This window comes from Anguilla rostrata, chromosome 4, assembly GCF_018555375.3.
Source record: "Anguilla rostrata isolate EN2019 chromosome 4, ASM1855537v3, whole genome shotgun sequence".
Taxonomy (NCBI): Eukaryota; Metazoa; Chordata; class Actinopteri; order Anguilliformes; family Anguillidae; genus Anguilla; species Anguilla rostrata.
This window is the reverse complement of record NC_057936.1, coordinates 27,989,708-28,008,462: the sequence shown is the minus strand read 5'-3', so window position 1 is coordinate 28,008,462 and position 18,755 is coordinate 27,989,708. Positions and strand designations below refer to the sequence as shown.

General features: G+C 41.7%; 1 protein-coding gene across 2 annotated transcripts in view; it reads left to right on the top strand.

Moving 5' to 3' along the window:
- nos1apa (nitric oxide synthase 1 (neuronal) adaptor protein a) overlaps nt 1-18,755 on the top strand; it is a 95,538-nt gene that overhangs the window by 65,083 nt on the left and 11,700 nt on the right. The window contains exons 8-10 of one of the 2 annotated variants that reach the window (XM_064332007.1): nt 5,073-5,234; nt 10,933-11,098; nt 11,476-11,625. In XM_064332007.1, coding sequence (XP_064188077.1) covers nt 5,073-5,234; nt 10,933-11,098; nt 11,476-11,625 — 478 coding nt within the window. Of the gene's footprint in view, nt 1-5,072; nt 5,235-10,932; nt 11,099-11,475; nt 12,253-18,755 lie in introns of those variants that run through there. The other variant, XM_064332008.1, reaches the window with a different exon arrangement.

The following is an 18,755-nucleotide window of genomic DNA, read 5'->3' as shown; positions in this document are numbered from 1 at the left end:
AACTGCATTCGGGAGCACCGTTGCCTCACATTAATATCACTTACTTCAGGGCGTACTGTAACACACTTTTGAACTCCTGTGTTCCAGTCCCTGTGTCATCCAGAGCTTTTTTCTGGATAAGGTGATAATGCTAAACAAATAAAAGTAATGTGGATGCGGTGGTCATGTGAGAACAACACTGTTCCAGGAGGCTAATGGCTGAAGTCATGTGACTCGCACAGTCTCGGCTCGGGGTGTCAAAAGCGGGCCTGCGTGTTTGTTATGACGTGACCAGCCTCATGTCGTGCAGGCCGTCCTTCTGCGTGTCATTCTGTCAGTGTCAGCGTCTGACTCAGTCTCTCGGACGTCAGAGTTTGATTGACACAGAGCCCGAGCGCTCTGGCGGATGATTGGAGCGTCAGGCCCGCTGTCACTGCACGGCCGTATTAAAGGTGTCGCTTATCTCTCCCAGCTCCTCACGAGACGCTTGGCACTGAGGGCAAGCTTCACTGCGTGCACCAGCGCCAGCACTTTGTCACGTCTCCCGGAGAGCGAATTTGTGACGAATACATCAATATGGTCCCAGATTTGATTTGAGATTTGCCTTCACAAATTGACACGAGAGTAATAACATGTCTACAAAACATATCAGTCATAGATAATCTCAGCTGTTGAGAGCCGGCGCTAACTATGTGTTTTGGTTTTCATGATTGGGTGGCTGGCAGCCTGTTATCTCAGCCGCCAGTAGGTGAAGGGGAGGTTATAGTCTGTGATATTCCCCTTGCATCTGTCCGTTTGTCTAGTAACAGCATTACTGAAAATGCATTATGGACTATTGTGGGTGACAACTGTTGGTATTATTGGCTTTAGTACAGTCCAGAAAGGATTTGACTTTTTGTTTGTGAGATATTTACAAAGAGGGGTTTTCATTTCATGCAAGAAAGGAAGGCACCTTTTGCTGAAACAGATGACTCTTTTAGAGACATTTGCTTTGGCATTTGTTAAGAGTGGAGAGGCATGCGCTCAATGCATTGCTTGTAGAATATAGTTATTGCATTTTTGACATATTTAGCTTTGAAACCAGAATTTGTGAAAGCCTTATTTTGGTCCTGTTCTCTCTACATTTTTCATTATTTCTGTATCTTCCTCATTTTATTTTTTACATTGACAGCCTGTTCCTAATTCTCTCAGATTTTTTTCACTTCTTGGTCCATATACACACATAGATTCTTTCCCTTTCACATTGCCACCTACATTTAACTTAATGTTTTTGTCAGCACAACACAAATTTGTTGTGCTAAAAGTTTTTGGCTACTGATGCATGTAATTCTTAAAATGTCAACTAGAGTAATGCTCCGCTATTTCTTCTGCCCACTCTAAAATCGTGGAGCATTACTGTAAATTTGTAGGCAACTGCACAAACATGGCTTATCGAAATCCTCAAGTTATCAGGGAGGAGTTAAATGTCCAGGAAACTGGATTCAATTTGTGGTTAAATTCCCCAGAAGTGACAATTGATTGTGCTTAGTATTTCTTTCAAGTTTTTAACTTGGTTATAACCATTATATTGTAATAAATACTATTGAATTAGCATCAAATAAGCAGATACGAACAGGGCATGTATCCTCCTCTCATTAACTTCATATCGGTGAGACACCTCGTATATAAACCATTCCTCGTTACTGGGTTAGAGCAGGCTGTCCAGTGCAGTAACATTAGAATACCTGACAACACGAAAGAGCAACGTAAGCTAGACGTTCCCATTGTAATGTTAAACATGAAGATCGTTCAATGTGTAATAGCATTGTAACACTGACATTAGACTTGACAGCAGTCTCAATCTCTGGACATTACACCCACATAAAGAAAGGCTTTAATTCCACAAATCTATACGTGAAAGCTGTTTAATTATTGCTAGCTAATGGTAGGCCTTCTTACCAATCCATCCCGTGTCTGCTCTGCAACCACCGGAAGTGTCACTTGCTGCAAAGTTTTGGGAGGGAGTTGAAGGAAGTCACTGCACCATGCACTAGCACTAGCTTTGTAGCAAAGCCACTTTGTTTTTGTGTGCAGTTTTGAAAGTCCTCCTCGCAAAAATTGGCACTACACATATTAATTGTTGGGTTTATTGCAATATTGCAGTGTCTGTGAGCCTCCAGAAATTAACCAATTTCTTGTGGGTCTCTGCTTTTTTTGGAAAAGAAAAAAGCGTATTGGTTATTCTGCATCAATCAAGGCACAATGCTTAGGCATTTCCAGCTTGCCTGCACAAAGGTAGCTATAGCATCATTTACATATTACAAGTAGAAAGGATTTCACCGGTTGCAGCGTTTTAGTTACGTACTGTACATTGTACCCAGTTAACCCTGACCACTGACCACTTTTTTTGCTAGAATCATAATCATCAAAAATATTTCTGGGTCATTTGTGAATGCAAAAACTACACATCAGCAAAGAATTCACAAATTTCAGTTTCCATTCTATTTCCTATAATGAGAGGAAAGTGTATTAAGATCTGGCTGAAACGGCCAAATGGGGAAAAACACAGGAATCATTTATTCATTATCTCCGCCAGGTGAGAACCTGGAGGGGATTATGCGTTTGGTCGCGCGCGCGCGCGTGTGTGCGTGTGTGTGTGTGTGTGTGTGTGTGTGTGTGTGTGTGTGTGTCCGCAGCTAATCCCGCATACTGCTGGGCCGATCAGCCTAATACTTGTTGTGCATGCTGACAGCAGGCCAAGGACCTGAATTCTCGAATATTTTGCAAATCGGTCAATGACAAGTGTTTTATTTGAATTAATTTCCATCATTGTCCATTTCGAATACATTGAGTGCCAACTCCTCACTCCTCCTAACTGGCTGGTAGGGGCCGCAAGTGATCAACAACTGCTTCCGTTTGGAATGAAAGACCAGTGATGTAAAATGCCAACAAAATAATCCGCCAACTAACGGGGTACATTAATGTTTGAATCTGTGGCAATTCTTTTGTTGCCATTTTCACGTTGAAATTGATATTTTATATCGCTGGTCTTTTGGAATTGTTCCTGTCCAGATTTGAAATGAAAGTGCCAGACTGTAACGTCAACATTAGCTCTGTCTAACACATCGTGGCTGATGTGAATGAAATTAGCTAACATGTCATCACCTTTAGCGTTACTTCACTGAATTGGCGTTTTTGGGATTTTCAGTGGCACATGGTAAAAGCTTGTAATATTGTATTTGTCTGATTGCATTGATTGTGTAGCCTCTATTGTTGCATCAGCAAAGCTAGCACGCCTGGCGGAGATCTGCACTCTACTGAGTGCACTCTTCTAGTTCATTTTTGCATTCTTTATCAAACACGTTTGCCAGATAAACACAATTGCTTTCAAAAGGTAAACATAGTCAATCGCCCTTATCCATTCTGATTAGCATCATGCTTGCAGTAGTTTCTTAATTATAATTAGCATCAGGTGCCAAATTAGAGAATTAGGATACAGCCAGCATGGATTCAGTGTGGAAGTATCAGCTATATGGGCTTCTCATCAGTTTACTGGTCACAAAACTTTGGAAGTCAGGATGGAGTCTTACGGAGCAGGTGGTGTTTACAAGGTAGTGCTCTGCAGAATTGCTCTAGGAAACATCTGCTGCTTAGCACACACAGGCGCCATGAACCTGAATTCTAGATGCAAACCTGGCCTGTTTTGTTTGGTTCACAGATTGTTTCAGAAATATGATTAGCTCCTCTGTGGCTGCAGAATGCCATCTATTGTAAGTAGAGCCTGGTGTGGAGGACAAACAGATTAAAGTAGCCTTGGCAAACGTAATTAAACCCCCGCACCCACCTTTGTTTGAAATCTGCTCATGTATGTGTGAGAGGGAAAACGCAGGGTTTTTCTTGATAATTAAGAGGAGATTATGGAATGCCCCGCTTGTCTGAGCCACTCAAAAAAAGTCAGGATGTTCTTTAATTGTGTGGCCTCTCAAAGCAGTGGAGTGAAGAGAAATGCAGCTGTCTGGAGTATTGCACTCATGTCTGTTTTTTGAGTTGATGCATTGGACTTGTGAACTGCGTACACAGGGTGTCTGGCGGAACGGTGAGAAATTGGCATGTGAGGGAGATGGGAAGTAATAGGTCTCTTTTTTCATTCTCTACCTATCCATCTCTTCCTCCTTGTTCATAACTCGGTAACTGACTCCAAGTGCACGTTGCCTTGCCTTGGCTCAGAGGGCCACAATCCCATATCACATTTAACCCGGAATGAATAGAGTTCACGCCGTGAAATTGTGCCCGTTGCTTCGTGACACAGCCTGCACACCCAGCACCTCCGAGGTCAATATCTGACCGGCAGCATTACCATATTTTCATCTCAGCCAGGAGAAATAAATAACCCAGCTGCGTGGTGGAATATTGCCAATTTATCATCGCCGTGCTTGCGACGGACCACAGTGCCTCCCAAGCAGCGCTGCCCAGTGTGTACAGGGCTCGGCTACTTCAGGGACCAGAGGCACGGCTAATTAATGGCCCCGGGTCAGTGGCAGTGGGGTCAGTCGCTGAGGGGCACTGGCCCCATGCTACCACAGTCAATCCTCATTCTGTAGGCTCTGTGGTGAAGCGGTCCATTGACCAGGCTGGGTCATGCTGCAGTCCTTTAAACACTTGTGCTTGAAGTGGTGCCATTCATCTCTCAGAAGCAAGGACTACTCTAAATACCCAGCAGGCAATGCTCCGAATTGTGTGAGCTGAGCAGAGCTTTCTGCGAATAAATTTTATTGGTGGTTTAATTTATGTGCCCATTGTAAATCTGTCTTATATATTATATAATATTTATTATGACGGATTCATTATGTATTAAAATTGTGATTCACTATTGATTCATACAGTGCACTAAATATTGTTTTTTTATTATTTGGTTAGCATATGCCTATATTACATTTTAATATATCATCCATAGATATGGTTGGAGTTTTGCCAAAGCACTTCAGGTTTAAGCATCATCCCCTACAGGCCTGTTTACACACTGCCATCAGAGGGAGCTGATTTGGTTCTGCTCCTGTCAATCACCCCGCTGGTCACCATGGTAACCACGGGGCCCGCCCCCACTGCCTCTCCAGGTCTCAGAGGACGTCTCCATCCTGCTGGCCACCCCTAAGATGCTCCTGCCTTCGTCCGGCCAGCTGGCAGCTGGAACCCCCCTGTCGGTGCACCACCAGATTCAGCTCCTCCAGCAGCAGGTCCAGCAGCAGCAGCAGCAGACGCAGGTGGCAGTAGCCCAGGTGAGGACCATGAGCGCGCCACGCTTCCCCCACAGCTTCGCTAATGCTAATGACAGGAGACACGTTTTCCTCAGTTGCTCTTCAGATTGTGGTTTCCTTCGTAGCTCTATATGTGTGTTACTTATGCAATTATGAGGTGCCCCATTATGGTGCACCCAGCTTTATATGCTTTATTGTTAAATGTGATTGTGTGTGTTATCTGTGCTGTGCTTTGTGCCAAGGTAACAGCACCATATGAAATAAAATAGGAACCAGAAGCTGCCAGGCCTTTAGTGCGCTCTAAAATACTATCAATATTTTGAAGGGGTTATCCTGGCCCTTTACTCTGTTCAGTCTGTCGTCCTAGATCCATTCTGATCTGCCAACAGGCCCAGGGGGCGCCATTGAGCTCTAACAGTAGTGCTGCAGGGTTTTCCTGGTCCGCATTTGATTCCAACCTGCTATTTCACACTGGGCTCTCTGCGATTATCAGATTCTTCCCTGTTTCTCACAATTCTCCCACCACTCTGAGCAGATAACCCAAAAGTGTCACAGTGTTTTATTGTAAAATGTCACATTACCCCCTGGAAATAGTGTGCAGTGCAGGAAGGAATGTACGCCTTTATCCGTCATATTTATACCCATTGAATTTGTCTTTTGTTTTTCATGGTGGTCATGTTCAAGCAGTTAACACTTGCATTAGTTTTAACTGAGGGAATATCAATTTAAATACAATCAGAGATGTTTTCATCTAGTAAGTGTTCTCATAGCTTTCTGAGTTGGAATTTTGGATACTTTCCCATAATTTTAAATGTAAAACAGGGTCCAGCTTTCTTTAGCTCTCTCACCCCTCCACACTCTTTATTTGCAAATAGCCTTATCCAGGGCAAATAGGCACCTAACATCTAACCAGTTGTCAGTTTAACAGATGGATACTGACTAAAGTAATTCAAGTTAAGTACCTGGCCCTAATGGTATAACAGCGATGGTACTCCTGGGATTCAAAACCTCTAGTGCAGTTGCAGAGTGCTCAACATCTACGCAACAGTGCTCCCACTCTCTCAGCTCAGTGACATTAGGGATGTGTACTCATTCCTCACCCTGCTCTGCCCCATATGCCAGTCTACTGGAGTTCCACTAAATCAACATATATAAAGGTACCTCGTGCCAATTTAGTAACTTGTCTAAAATGACAGACAATCTTTGAGGATAGCTTTGAAGTTTATTATCAAAACCACCTGTGCTGTTGGTCATTACTAATTTGTGTCACACTTGTCTTGAGGGGGAGGGGGGAGCTTTGTTTGTGGATGAAATGTGTTTGTAGTTGAAAGGGTATTCACCACGTGGTCTAGAAATAGGCGCCATGCAAAAACCAGTTAGACTGGTTGAATCTCAACCAGTCTCAGGGCAAGCTGACATTTTATCCATCATTTACAGTAGAAAAAATTCAACCCTCGGTCAACGCTAATACTTTTAACATCATTTTTGCAACTTTTCGTTTCGGTATGCCACTTATTTTGCTTTGGCAAACCGATGAATTATGAAACCATGTAGTTTAAACGACACTTAACATGAGCTATGAATTAATTAAAAGAGAATCATTTTTTTTAAATGTGAAGGTAATTACTTAAAGCTGGCCAACAAAGCAGGGAACACTAACTGAAATAAGGGGTATGTGCCCTATTTGCTGGCAGGAGATTGAAAAAGTCCAGTCCTGACCCTGCAGGCTGTTGTTCATTGGATTGCCCAGAAGAGGTTCTTTCCATTGCCTCCCTCACATTGGCAATTCAGTGATGTCAGGAAGGGTCAAGCCCATTACACCTGCTCTCAGCACACCATGGTCAGGACTCTCAGGCAGTCAGTACTCCAAGCTCAGCACACCAGAAACGTCAGCGTTGCCGGGACGTTTGAAATTACACAGCCAATTTGTTTATTTATATATATATTTCAGGCAACTCATTAATCAGCTCAAGAGAGTGTGAATGCTTATGTCTGATGAGTTTCTAGCTGGAGAATTGAACTGCAAACCTTGTTGCTTTACTGGAAGCGATATGTCTTTATCATTTAGTTAAAACATTTACATGGTGCCTAATGGAAATTTTAAAAGAAATGTCTGGGGAAAGTTAAGTTTTTAAAGTGTTGTACAGGGTTAGATGAAAAACAATTTTACATGAATATTCATGTGTAAATGCTGGAATACTATGAACGCACACAAATCTAAGCAGTGTAGTTTTTGACATTAATTGACCGATCTCTCACCCCACCTATGCATGATTACTCTCACTACTCAAGCTTTCTGAAAAATGGCTGGAGTCATTCAGTTTATCCAGCTATGGCAAGAAACAATTGATCCGTTTTGAGGATTGGGTTATGTATCAACTAGAAGTCAAAAGCCAGGCATTCAGTATGCTTTAGAAGCATGTATAAGCAGTGAAGAAATTGCAGAGAATGGAAAAAAGAATATAAAAACTGAAGCTAAATGCTATCACTCACATCACAAAAAGAACCCAATCATTTTTCAGTTCACACTGAAGAGGAAAACATTACACACCAGGGTTATTCAGTGCTGGATGAGTTTAATAGTTGTTTATCAGTTTAGTATTTACACAGTGGTCTTGGATACAGTGGATTAGCCCCCAAACCTGGCTAAAGTCACAGAGTTCTCACAGCAAAGTTGTTGAAAATCACGGAAAATGGAAAAGAGGCTGAAATTAGTGTTGCTAGAAAAACATATTATCTAAATTTATCTTTTCTGTTCTCACACATCTGGAAAATGCAAGATGGCAAAAAGCAAACTGTTTTTGCGTTCAGCCAATGGTGAGGTCTTCTACATGAAGGAAACCAAAGCGGACACTGCAAGTAATTTTATTTTTTAGTTATGTAAATGTCCCTGCCCATGTCCCATGCACTTTAATATAGTAGCAGTGTAAGTGCCCCACTATATAATATTCAGTTTTCACCAAAGTACACATTGTGATGGATGAATCATTTTGCAGAAATGACTTTGAGTGACTAACAGGTCATTGGCGCTGTCATGCTAGTCACCCCTTGAAGGTGTAATGCTTTCATGTCTTGTTTCTCTTTGTGTTTCCCTGAGTGTGTGCATTGCTGTTCTGAGGCTTGTGGTAGTCACAGTCAGTGTAGGGTAAGTCACAGTTCCCTGTTTGCTGCCCACCCTCCTCCCCTCAGACTATTTTGTATGCCAGAGCTGTGAATGAGTGGCAGCATGATTACTGCACAGTGTAGTCAAGCGGAATGCCTGAACTGATGCTCTCTCTACTTTAATATCTTTCAAATAGTGAATGGACAGAACTGGTGGCTCTGAAAATACTTTAAATTCACTTTTTTAAATGCCTGTGAGGATAGCTTCCCCATCTCCATGAATTGTCGGAATTCTGGAAGTCAAGAGCTATAAAGCGAGAGTAGCAAGGTTAACCCTCTGTTTTGTTCTGAAATAGAGATGACAGCTGTTCTGTTCATCGTCTTCTGGGAGAAAGTCATGATGGGGTCTTTCTGAAACCCTACATCATTGAAAGCTGACCTCGAGTTCACAGTCCCTTCTCGCTGACAGCTAAATGAATCCCATTCATTGTAATCAGGTTTCCTATAAATGTGTTTATTTCATCTTGGTATTGAAAAGAAAAATGCTGAAATATGATTTGAATGCTGTCATTTTTTCCGGCCTGGCTACTTTGCAGAAGCCAACTGACTGTATTTTGAGTAGATACAGTTCTCAACATTCAGTAAGTCAGCGTTTGTGCTTCAGTTGTTTCCAAGTGACCAACAGTGTGTCCAGATTGCCTGGAGACTGCTGCTTGTTTCAGAGTTTTAGCCTCCAGATGTGTCTGCACAAAGGGTATGAATCTCAGAAGATTCAGTATGCATGTTAGTACATGGCTTATGAAATGATGCAGGAAAATTACACATAACAATGCAACAATACAATACAATTTTAGCCGATTCAGCTCTGATTCAGTTCAGTTTTGCAATTCAGTCCAGTTCAGATGTGATACAATTCAGTTTACTTTAGCATGCATTTGCATATGTTGTCAGTAGAAATTATTTATTCTAGAATTAAATCAATGTCAAAATATAAATCTTTCAATTAAGTCACTGTTAAGAAGCATTGTAAAAGCCGAAGTCTCTCCGAAACGTGGATTTGACATAGTTTGGCACTTTGAATATTTGCTATCTGTCCGACATATTCATGGAGCTAGTAATTTATTTATTTATTAGTCATTTATTTAATTAATTAATTGATTTTTTTATTTTTTTTTAAATTTGGTTGGAGTGGACATGGTACAGAGATGCTCTGCTTTCCTAGTTACTATAGAAAATTGTTGGAATGGAACAAAGTAATGTAGGCCTAAACAAAACAAAAAGGAGGACATTGCTTTCAGTTTCAGCCATGGCATATTGCAGTTTCCTGCTTGATATGCCATGGCCTGTGTGGCCTGTGAATGCTCAGCGTATATCTCTACTGCCTGTTCCATTAACGTGTTATATCACCATTATAGGCCATTTACCGCTCCTACATTACTCCCATTACATGCTACCGTCAGCACTTTATAACGGATATATTGTCAACATATTCATCCCATTAATAAATAATCTTATTACATTTGGGCATTTGTGTTCCTTCACAGCACGTTCAGTTGGTCACATTCTGCTGCTGTTTTACTTTGCAGCAGCAGTAAACCTATGACTTGATCACACCAGAGCTTGTTGCAAAATGTAGGCATAAATGGTTAGGTACTCTTGTTTTTTTCCCCCTCAAATCCTAAAATTTCTGCAAGGTCAAGCAGTTTCCTGTTTTTGGTAGGAGCTGTTAGAAATAGCTGGTGTTAGCTAAAAGTGGTGTTTGTTCACTCTCTCTCTTGTTCCATCCCAGGGTTATCTAAGTACGCTATTCATTTTCTAGGAATAAAATGGGGTTCATTTTATTTTGACTGTTGTGTCTGTTTTTGACAGCCATATTGATTTTTGTCTGATTTTGCACTGGTTTGGCATTTTGGAATGCAGCCTCATCTTAGATGCTTGGTTATCTTTTCAGTTTAAATTTATAAATCACTATACAGTAAGCAGTTGCTCTTTGGAATGTGCTTATCATTCTCACCCTCCACCCTCCCATAAATACTGTTCAGACTTCATCGGTGCTAATGCAGATGAAAAACTAAAGTTCAGCTGAAGATACTAATAAATTACATTTTTGCTCTTTTGCTCTTGCGTTGAATAACCTTCCACCTCAGATTAAACAAGGGTGTATGTAAACAAAAGCTGATTTATTGCTTAATCGTTTTTGGTGTGATATATCTAATAGAAGGCATTTGTTTGCATTTAAACCAAAAATCCTTTCTTATTGCCTTTATTATTTCTGACAACTTAAATAAGTTGCTTTTTAAACTCATCTTGTGTATGTAGTTATTTTTTATTGTGATGAGTCCATGAGATCAATAATGGAGCCTAAATGTGGTTCATGCTGCCTTGGTAGAATAGTAAAGGCAGATATAAAGCTGTTTAGCGCATTAATGTGCCAAGAGTTTATGTGTGTTTGCCTTTGTGTGTGTGTGTGTGTGTGTGTGTGTGTGTGCATATGTGTGTGTGTGTGTGTGTGTATGTGCATGTGCATGTGTGTGCTTGTGTGTGTGTGTTTATGTGTGTGTGTGTGTGTGTGCGTGTGTTTGTGTGTGTGTGTTTATGTGTGTGTGTGTGTGTGCAGGTTCACCTGCTGAAGGACCAGCTCTCAGCGGAAGCTGCAGCGAGGATAGAGGCTCAGGCACGAGTCCACCAGCTGCTGCTGCAGAATAAAGACCTGCTGCAGCACATCTCCCTCCTGGTCAAACAGATACAGGAGCTGGAGCTCAAACTGTCTGGACGCAACTCCAGTAAGACTCTTCTCCCACATCACGCCTGTAGTCTGTGATGTCATCATTCACTTTCCAGCTGTCACTCAGCCTTTCTAAAGCGAGCTTATTCCCTCCCTCGTGGTCAAAATAGCCCAGCGAGTCCTTACACCTCCTGAAATATATGAAAGTTTTACGGCTTTAGAAAGCTATAAATCAGCGGGAGCCTTTTCATCTCTTTTTCCATTGCTGTAATTTGAAGAGGTAAGAAATGTCTTGCAGTAATTTATCCAGTTTTGAGATATCCTGCTTATTTGCAAGGCTGAGCAGGTTGACGTGCGTTGTGTGTGAATGGTGATTGCAGTGCGGTTGTGATGAGGTTTCCTACGTGTTTTTGTGCGCCCCTGCTCTCCTCGCAGTGGGCTCCCAGGACAGCCTGCTGGAAATCACCTTCCGCGCCAACGTGCCGCCGGTCCTGTGCGACCCCACCACGCCCCGGCCGGAGGAGGCGGGGCTGCCGCAGCTGAGCGACGGGATGCCGCTCTCCCCGCCCCTGGACAGCCCGCTAGGTAGGGACGACCGTCTGGTAAAGCTGGAGTGTTTCCGCTTCCTCCCGGGGCCCGCCCTGAGGGAGGTGGGCTGGGGGCCCCCGCGGGGGTCCCGCGACGACTTCCTCGACAGCCTGGAGTTCTTCAAATTCCGGGAGTCGGGCATTGCCTCGGAGTACGAGTCCAACACGGACGAGAGCGACGACCGAGACAGCTGGGGGCCGGACGACGGCGCCCTGCGCCTCCTCAACGCACTGAACAGGCACGGGCCGTCCGACTGCCTCGACGACGAGATCGCCGTCTAGCGCGTCCCTCTGGCCTGCGCCCTCTCCGCACGCGCTGCCGACCGTGACCGCGCCCGTTCCAAGCACCCGGTGAATACACTTGTCGAGAGTCAGACCTCACTACTCTGTAGTGCTCCTCCCGCTCCCAAAAGAGGAGGCGTCATTGTGTCACATAGAGCATCCATGACACACAATATGGCAGAACCTTTGTACAGACACGGATGTCTTTTAAACCCCTTTCATCTGTGCTAGAATGAGAGGTGTAAGCAGCCAATCACAGGAGTAAAGGGAAGTTGGGAGCCCAGCACAGTGCACATGCACCCTTGTTATTTAAAGTCTGGGCAAAAATGTAGGACATTCAATGACCTGTTGCCATCCATTCTGAGTAGGACATTCAATGACCTGTTGCCATCCATTCTGAGGCCAGTCCTCTAACAACTTAAAGATGATTTTTTTAAAGCAGAATATCTATATCTATATATGTATATGTAAGGAAAGACTACATTTTATACATGGTACTGTGAAGCTATGATGCAGCGGTTTAACATTATTGTGCTTTTATGCTGAGAACTCGCGCATATTTGCATATTTATGGCACACTTCCTGCAGCTTCATTCACATCTGGTTCTGTTTGTGACCTTTGGCATGAGTCAAACTCATCCAATTTCGCTTTATCTGTGACTAGTAGCATGTGCTCAGCTTTGAACAAATTAGATTTCATTTATGTTTGCTCATAGCATGCTATGTGTCTGTCTAGCATCAGCAAGAATTTTGCTTTTGTGCAGTTATCCACCAAACCAAGTTGTGCTTGGCAGTCAGGCTGCACCAGTACCATCTGAGGTAATGGATTTAAAGAGCACAGAGACTGGTCAATCAGTAAAGTGGACCACATTGATTCTCCTTTGTCCTTGGTTGTGCTGTATGCACTGTCTGCAGAAAGCTGCCATGTGACTTGTTGAGAAAGGCTAGATGTATTGCTCTCACCTTGTTTATCTTTCTGAGGATGTAGGCTACCTAATGCAATGGCATTGTTGTGTGCTTGCCTGCTTAGACCCTAAAGAAAGTCATCGTGACCTTTTGGAAACTGTTTAATCAGGATCCCATCACCCTTCAGGAAAAATAATCGCCCTTCGTCGCTGCTAAAAACATGGCCTGCAGAACGCTTCATCATCTGACCTTCCCATCTCCAGATGGTGACATTGCTTTAACCTATAACTTTCATCTACCGTCGCCATTTACTGGCAAATCTAACTTTACCATTTTGTCGTGAGCGGAATGATTTGCTTTGGCCTTGTGTGATTTGCAGCTTGATTGGGTGAGCGGGGGAGAGGGAGTCAGAGGCATGCTAATGAATGTGCAGGAGTGTGTCTGGGATCCCAGGTCTCAGAGGTAAGAGGAGAGCAGGAGCATAGCAATGGCTCACTCCTCTAATGAGGGCTTCAGGGCAGACCGCGCAGGCAGCCCTACACCCCCAGGCCATGGCCCAGGTGCGGAGGGGCAGAAGGAGCCTGACCTCCAAAAACATCTCAGATACCCTGACACGTGTATTTTGCAAAATGTCAACTTGTGCATTTTTCATCTTCCTCTCGAAGCGCTTGTTAATTGGTGGTCATCGTGATTTCGCCGCAGAATCAATGGTCCGGTCAGAACCCGACCTTCCCCGCTTAGCCCCTGTTTGCCATAGTATGACCCCCTAGCAGCCTGAGGAGCTGCGCTTTCACCAGCGCCCAATCAGAGTGGAGTCTGGATAGATCTCGGAGAGCAGTGCCTGGACTGTAGGCTGTGGAATGTGATCTGCAGGCATTGGGGGGGGGGGGGGGGTGATAACTAGAGAGCAGAGTAAATGCAAATATAGAAACAAACTGATCACAGTCAGATAGTGCAAACGGCTTAAGAACTGAAAGTTTTCAATGGCTGATTTTTTTTAAATACAGTATATCCACAGCAGAAATTAACTTCTATGAAGCAGTGCTTATGGAAGTTTGCATCTTTCAATAATATCAGGTTTTAAGTGATTTTTTTAAGCTTTAGAATTTATTGTATGCTTTTTGATTGGCTCAGACAGGTTTTGTGTGCAATGAAGGATACTTTATATATTTAAAGAACTTTCTGACACGCTGCTGACTTTTCAGTGGCTAGTGTTAATGCATTGGGGTCTGTGATCTAAAGCAAAACAATACACTGCTTTGTGTGTGCTCAAATTACTCAGAGCAGCTTATACAGCAAAGTTGTGCTACCAGACGTTATATATTTGTGTATTATTCATTAAAATAATGTTTTGTCTAATTTTTGGTTGGAACTAGTTCCTATGGCACGTGCAACCTGACACCATTGAGCTCAAGGAAATTATAGCATGGCATTGTTATAACGGGTCCTTGGGAGTGAAGCAGGGTAGAAGTACCAGTATGACATAAAAAAAAATCTTATTTATGTATATAATTGTGTGGAAGCTAAACCTGCCTAAATGTTAAGCTTAACTGGTTAATGTGAATGTAATTGTATGCTTTCTTTTCTGTTTCTATTTACTTATCATATGCACATTTATATTGTGCCAAAATGCATTCTTTCAGATAGCATTACTAATTAATTGTTAGAATATGCATCATAAAGGCCAAAATGTGAATGAAAAATGCAATAATTCATTTAATTAAAGAGACTTTGCTCAATGCTGCCATCATGCGAAGATGTTAATATGATATATGAAGTGTGTTTCCTTCTTGAGACCACAAATATTTATTCGGATAAACAATTCATTTTCTTTACCCTCATAGCATTACATCCCCTGCATATTAGAAGATTAATGTGTTATTGTTTTTTTTTCTTTTAAAAGATAACTACTTTTAACAGATAACATCTGTGGAGAAATCCAGTGTTTTAGTTTTATTAGGCACTAAATTTACAGAGAGGATGTACCATAATAGTTACCACATCAGAGCTTAAAATAATCTTTATAATTTGCAGAGGTGGAAAATCCAGGTTCAGAAAGTAAAAGTCCTCCCCTGTATTTTGTTCCAACCCCCTGGATTTGCTGATTAGCACAATTCTTCAGCCAGGAGGTATAACTTATTAGTATAATCAGCTGGCTGAGTTCATGGGTAGAAGTAACTCATGGCAGGACTTTTACTTTCTGACCCCTGGACTTTCCACCTCTGATTATTTGACTATTATTTATAATGGAATTTTATTATTTCACATCAAATGTTTTTTCTCTGGAAAATACATTTTTAAATAATAGCATGCTGCATTACCATTAGCCCTCCAAATACTGATGAAAAAGCAGAGGCTATATGCAGAGGCACAGTGGGAGGTTTTACGGTGGGAAAAGTTAGTGCTCCGTGAGACTATGCAGAGGCACAGAAGACACATGGACAATTCATGGCGGCAAGCTGCTATCACCTCCCAGCTTTTTGCTGAATCATAATTGAAATCTTCTAAGAACATCGAGTCCCATTTTGGCACTGCTGCCACAGTCCCCAGATAAGTGAGAGGCTGTTTACATCTTTGCAGGATGAATACTGATGCATAGGCCCACCTCCCACTTTCAAGATTGAATTGTGAGAGCATTCAGCTCTTAAAGAGCGCTGCTCAAAGTTTCACATATCCGGTGGGACCTGTCGCATGTAAACGCTGAGGTCAGGACATACGATTAATTAACAAGCCGCTGATTTGTGAAACACTGTCGGCCATTATTTCATGGCCTCTGCATCGCGAATGCCTGATTTTTCCGTGAATGAGTGGCAGCTTGAATTGATGTGTGGCTGCCACCATCTTGTTTGCGGAGAGGATCACAGGAACGTGTGCTAAACTTGAAACTGGGTTTATCGATTCCGCCATTTGACACACTGGAAATCTGGAATCAATGAGGCGCATTTCACAAGGTGACTGTAATTGTATGAGAACCATGGCTGAGCCAATCAAATGTGATGTTGATTTAAGGCTGCACAGTCCAGGGTTAATTCTAGAAGGAGAGTGGATTTTGTCATTTTGTGCCTGTATTTGAAGATTTCAGGAGAACCTTTGCAGTGTGAATACATACATGTGATTACACTAAGGATATATCACTTCTGATCTTTTGATCCTTTGAAAAATGCAGTTTCATCATCTGCACTGCAAGCTTGGACTCATGCTCACTGGAAAAATAACACTGTCCCAAAGATGAATGACATGGAGACAAAAAATATCATTACAAAATGTCATAAAAACATTTAAAATGTCCCTGTATGGAAAACTGCCTCATTAAACTAGACACAATGAGCTCAGCCCCCCCTATTGTTCAGATATTGCGTTGTACTCCATCCAAGGCCAGACACCTGAAACTTGAAAGTATGATTTATGTACAGGAAAATTACATATTAATTGTGACTCACTCTGTCTTCGCTATGATGTAGGAGCCCTGGCAGCCATTGAGACGGTGAATTAAATATTGATTAAAGTGCTTTGATAGGGACAGAGGGGGGTACATCTTCCACCTTTCTCTGTCTATTCTGTGAGTTCATACCCAGGTGACCACTATACATACCCAGTTTTGTGTAAGTTCTGCTAGCTGCCCTTTAAAGGACAAGGAAGCCTAGCATGGCCTGTGTATAATTCAGGTGATATGATTGCCTTTCATATAAAATGTGCCCTTCATTTATGAATTTTAAACATGATGTTGGTTTTTGAGGAACACTCACTTCTTGCAATAAAGTACTGAAGATCACTAGTCTGTCTGACATTTTCCCACTGACATTAAGCATGTCACATAGCAGTGCTACCTACACAGAGTGATGTTGACTTGGCGACTCCCCCTTGCTGCTGTAGTCACTAGGCCTCATCATTCAGATGCACTTAATCAGGCTTGTAGTGTGTTTACTCTGGATAATTCATTAGAATGCACTGATATGGAGTGTTGTCAGTACAGGGTTAATAATGGGAAGAGTGTTTTTAATCATATTACAGTTTCAAGGCGCCCTCTCCGTTAGTTTAACCGTTTTGCACAGATGCCAAATCTGGCCAATCCTTGCGTATTTAGGTAATGTTCTATTTAAGTCTTCATAACACCAGATGTGAGCATCACAGGGTCTTGGAAAATGTCTTTAATGAAGCCAGATACTTGTACCATTTACAATACTAACACTACAACACTAACAATACTTATATTAGTTAATTTTCATAATTTAGGCAGAAATGAAGTTCTACAAATGCAATGCAAAAATTAAGTTCTCCTTTAGCTTGAAATGAAATATCACGTATAACACAGGTAGAACTATATATGTCTTGGATAATAAACTTTGCGCAGAAGTGTGCCAACTTAGAGGGTGATGTGCAGAACTACTAAATGAAGCAGAAAGTAAGCAGTGTGCCCTAGTGTCCCTGAGTGTCTCCAAATTTATTGACAGGAGGTCTTACCATTTTGAAAAGCGTCATTAAGACATGAAAAAGGGCTTTCGGAAATAAAAATCGCCAATCAGAAATAAGTCATTCGGAAAAATTTCATTATGAAATGAAACAAGCAATTCAGAAATACAAGTTATTATGAAATGAAATATAGTGGAAGTAATTTAATTATTTTTAAATAAAATTTAATATTTATTTTATTATCGACCCTATTTATTTATTTATTTTTATATGTTAAATATAATTCCATATTTATTTAATTATTTCATTTTGGCACTTTTAATCCTCCATAGAAAAGAGTTCTAATGGCATAAAAAGTAGGCGGGATTTTGTGCCGATGTAATGTCTATCCACACTTTCTATTTGTGTATTTCTGAAAAGGATTGTTCAAGACAAAAAATGACCAAAGTCGAAGGGACAACTTTGTGTAGAACCAATGGTAAGGTTGCATATTTATTCAGTGTTTTGTTGCAGATATTTATAGTAATGACGTGGTATAATTACACAAAAAGAAATTCCTGTTGTTTATTTTGCTATTCAATGAGCAACATTTTTCACCACTGTATTGGCATACATTCGGTTATTGTTGGCTTTATCTTGTTACTATGATGGGATACAATTTTTGGTGGTGAAAGAATATCATGAACTCTTCGATATACGCTGTTGTCCAGTGTGTCATTCTTAGGGGGTATCATTCCAGATGTGACTGCGGGAAGGAGGTGTTTGTTAAATGGACGACCTACGAGTTTCTTGTTTCCACTCAGTTTGGTTGCTGGAGCACTGAGTGTCCGTGTCGAGCAATCTCAGAACTCCAGCCTCCTGGCCGCTAGGGGGCTTGCAGGAAGGGGTTTACGCCCTGACTATTGGGGTTTCACCATGAGATGACAGGGATTTACAAAATGTTATAGTGTCTCAACCCCCCAAAGCTTCCACCGTGTTAAAGATTTATGTGCAAATACAAGTCATTGTGAAATATTTATGGTCTCCCCTGCAGTCCTCAGCTTGTTTGTCTGTTCTCTGGGCATGTGCAAACACAGGCCCTGAAAGGCCAAGTTGTTGCAATTTGTCCTGTGCAGCGGACTGAGAGAAAGACAGGCTTTGTTACAAAATTATTAAATTGGCTTTTTCATTTCCAGAAAGTGCTAAAGAGCACAAGGTCTATTTTGCGAAAACAACATAATCTCATCTGAAATCTGATTTGTTGTCAGTCTGGTTTTCAGAAACATACATTTACTAAATACTGGGTTACGGTCTATATTAGCTTTTTGTAAGCTGCTGACTTTGAGTCCTTTCTCATTTAAATTTGTTACCCACAAACCCACTCAAACAGGACATTATCCTTTACCCCTTTAGAAATATTGTAAAATGCTTGTTTATTTTAAAACCTGTCTTTAATGTAACCACTTAAATGAAAATAATTGCAGCAATTGTCTTTTTAAACACCCTTCTTCATTTCCTGAAGAAAGACAAACAGGAGCAACATAGTTTAAA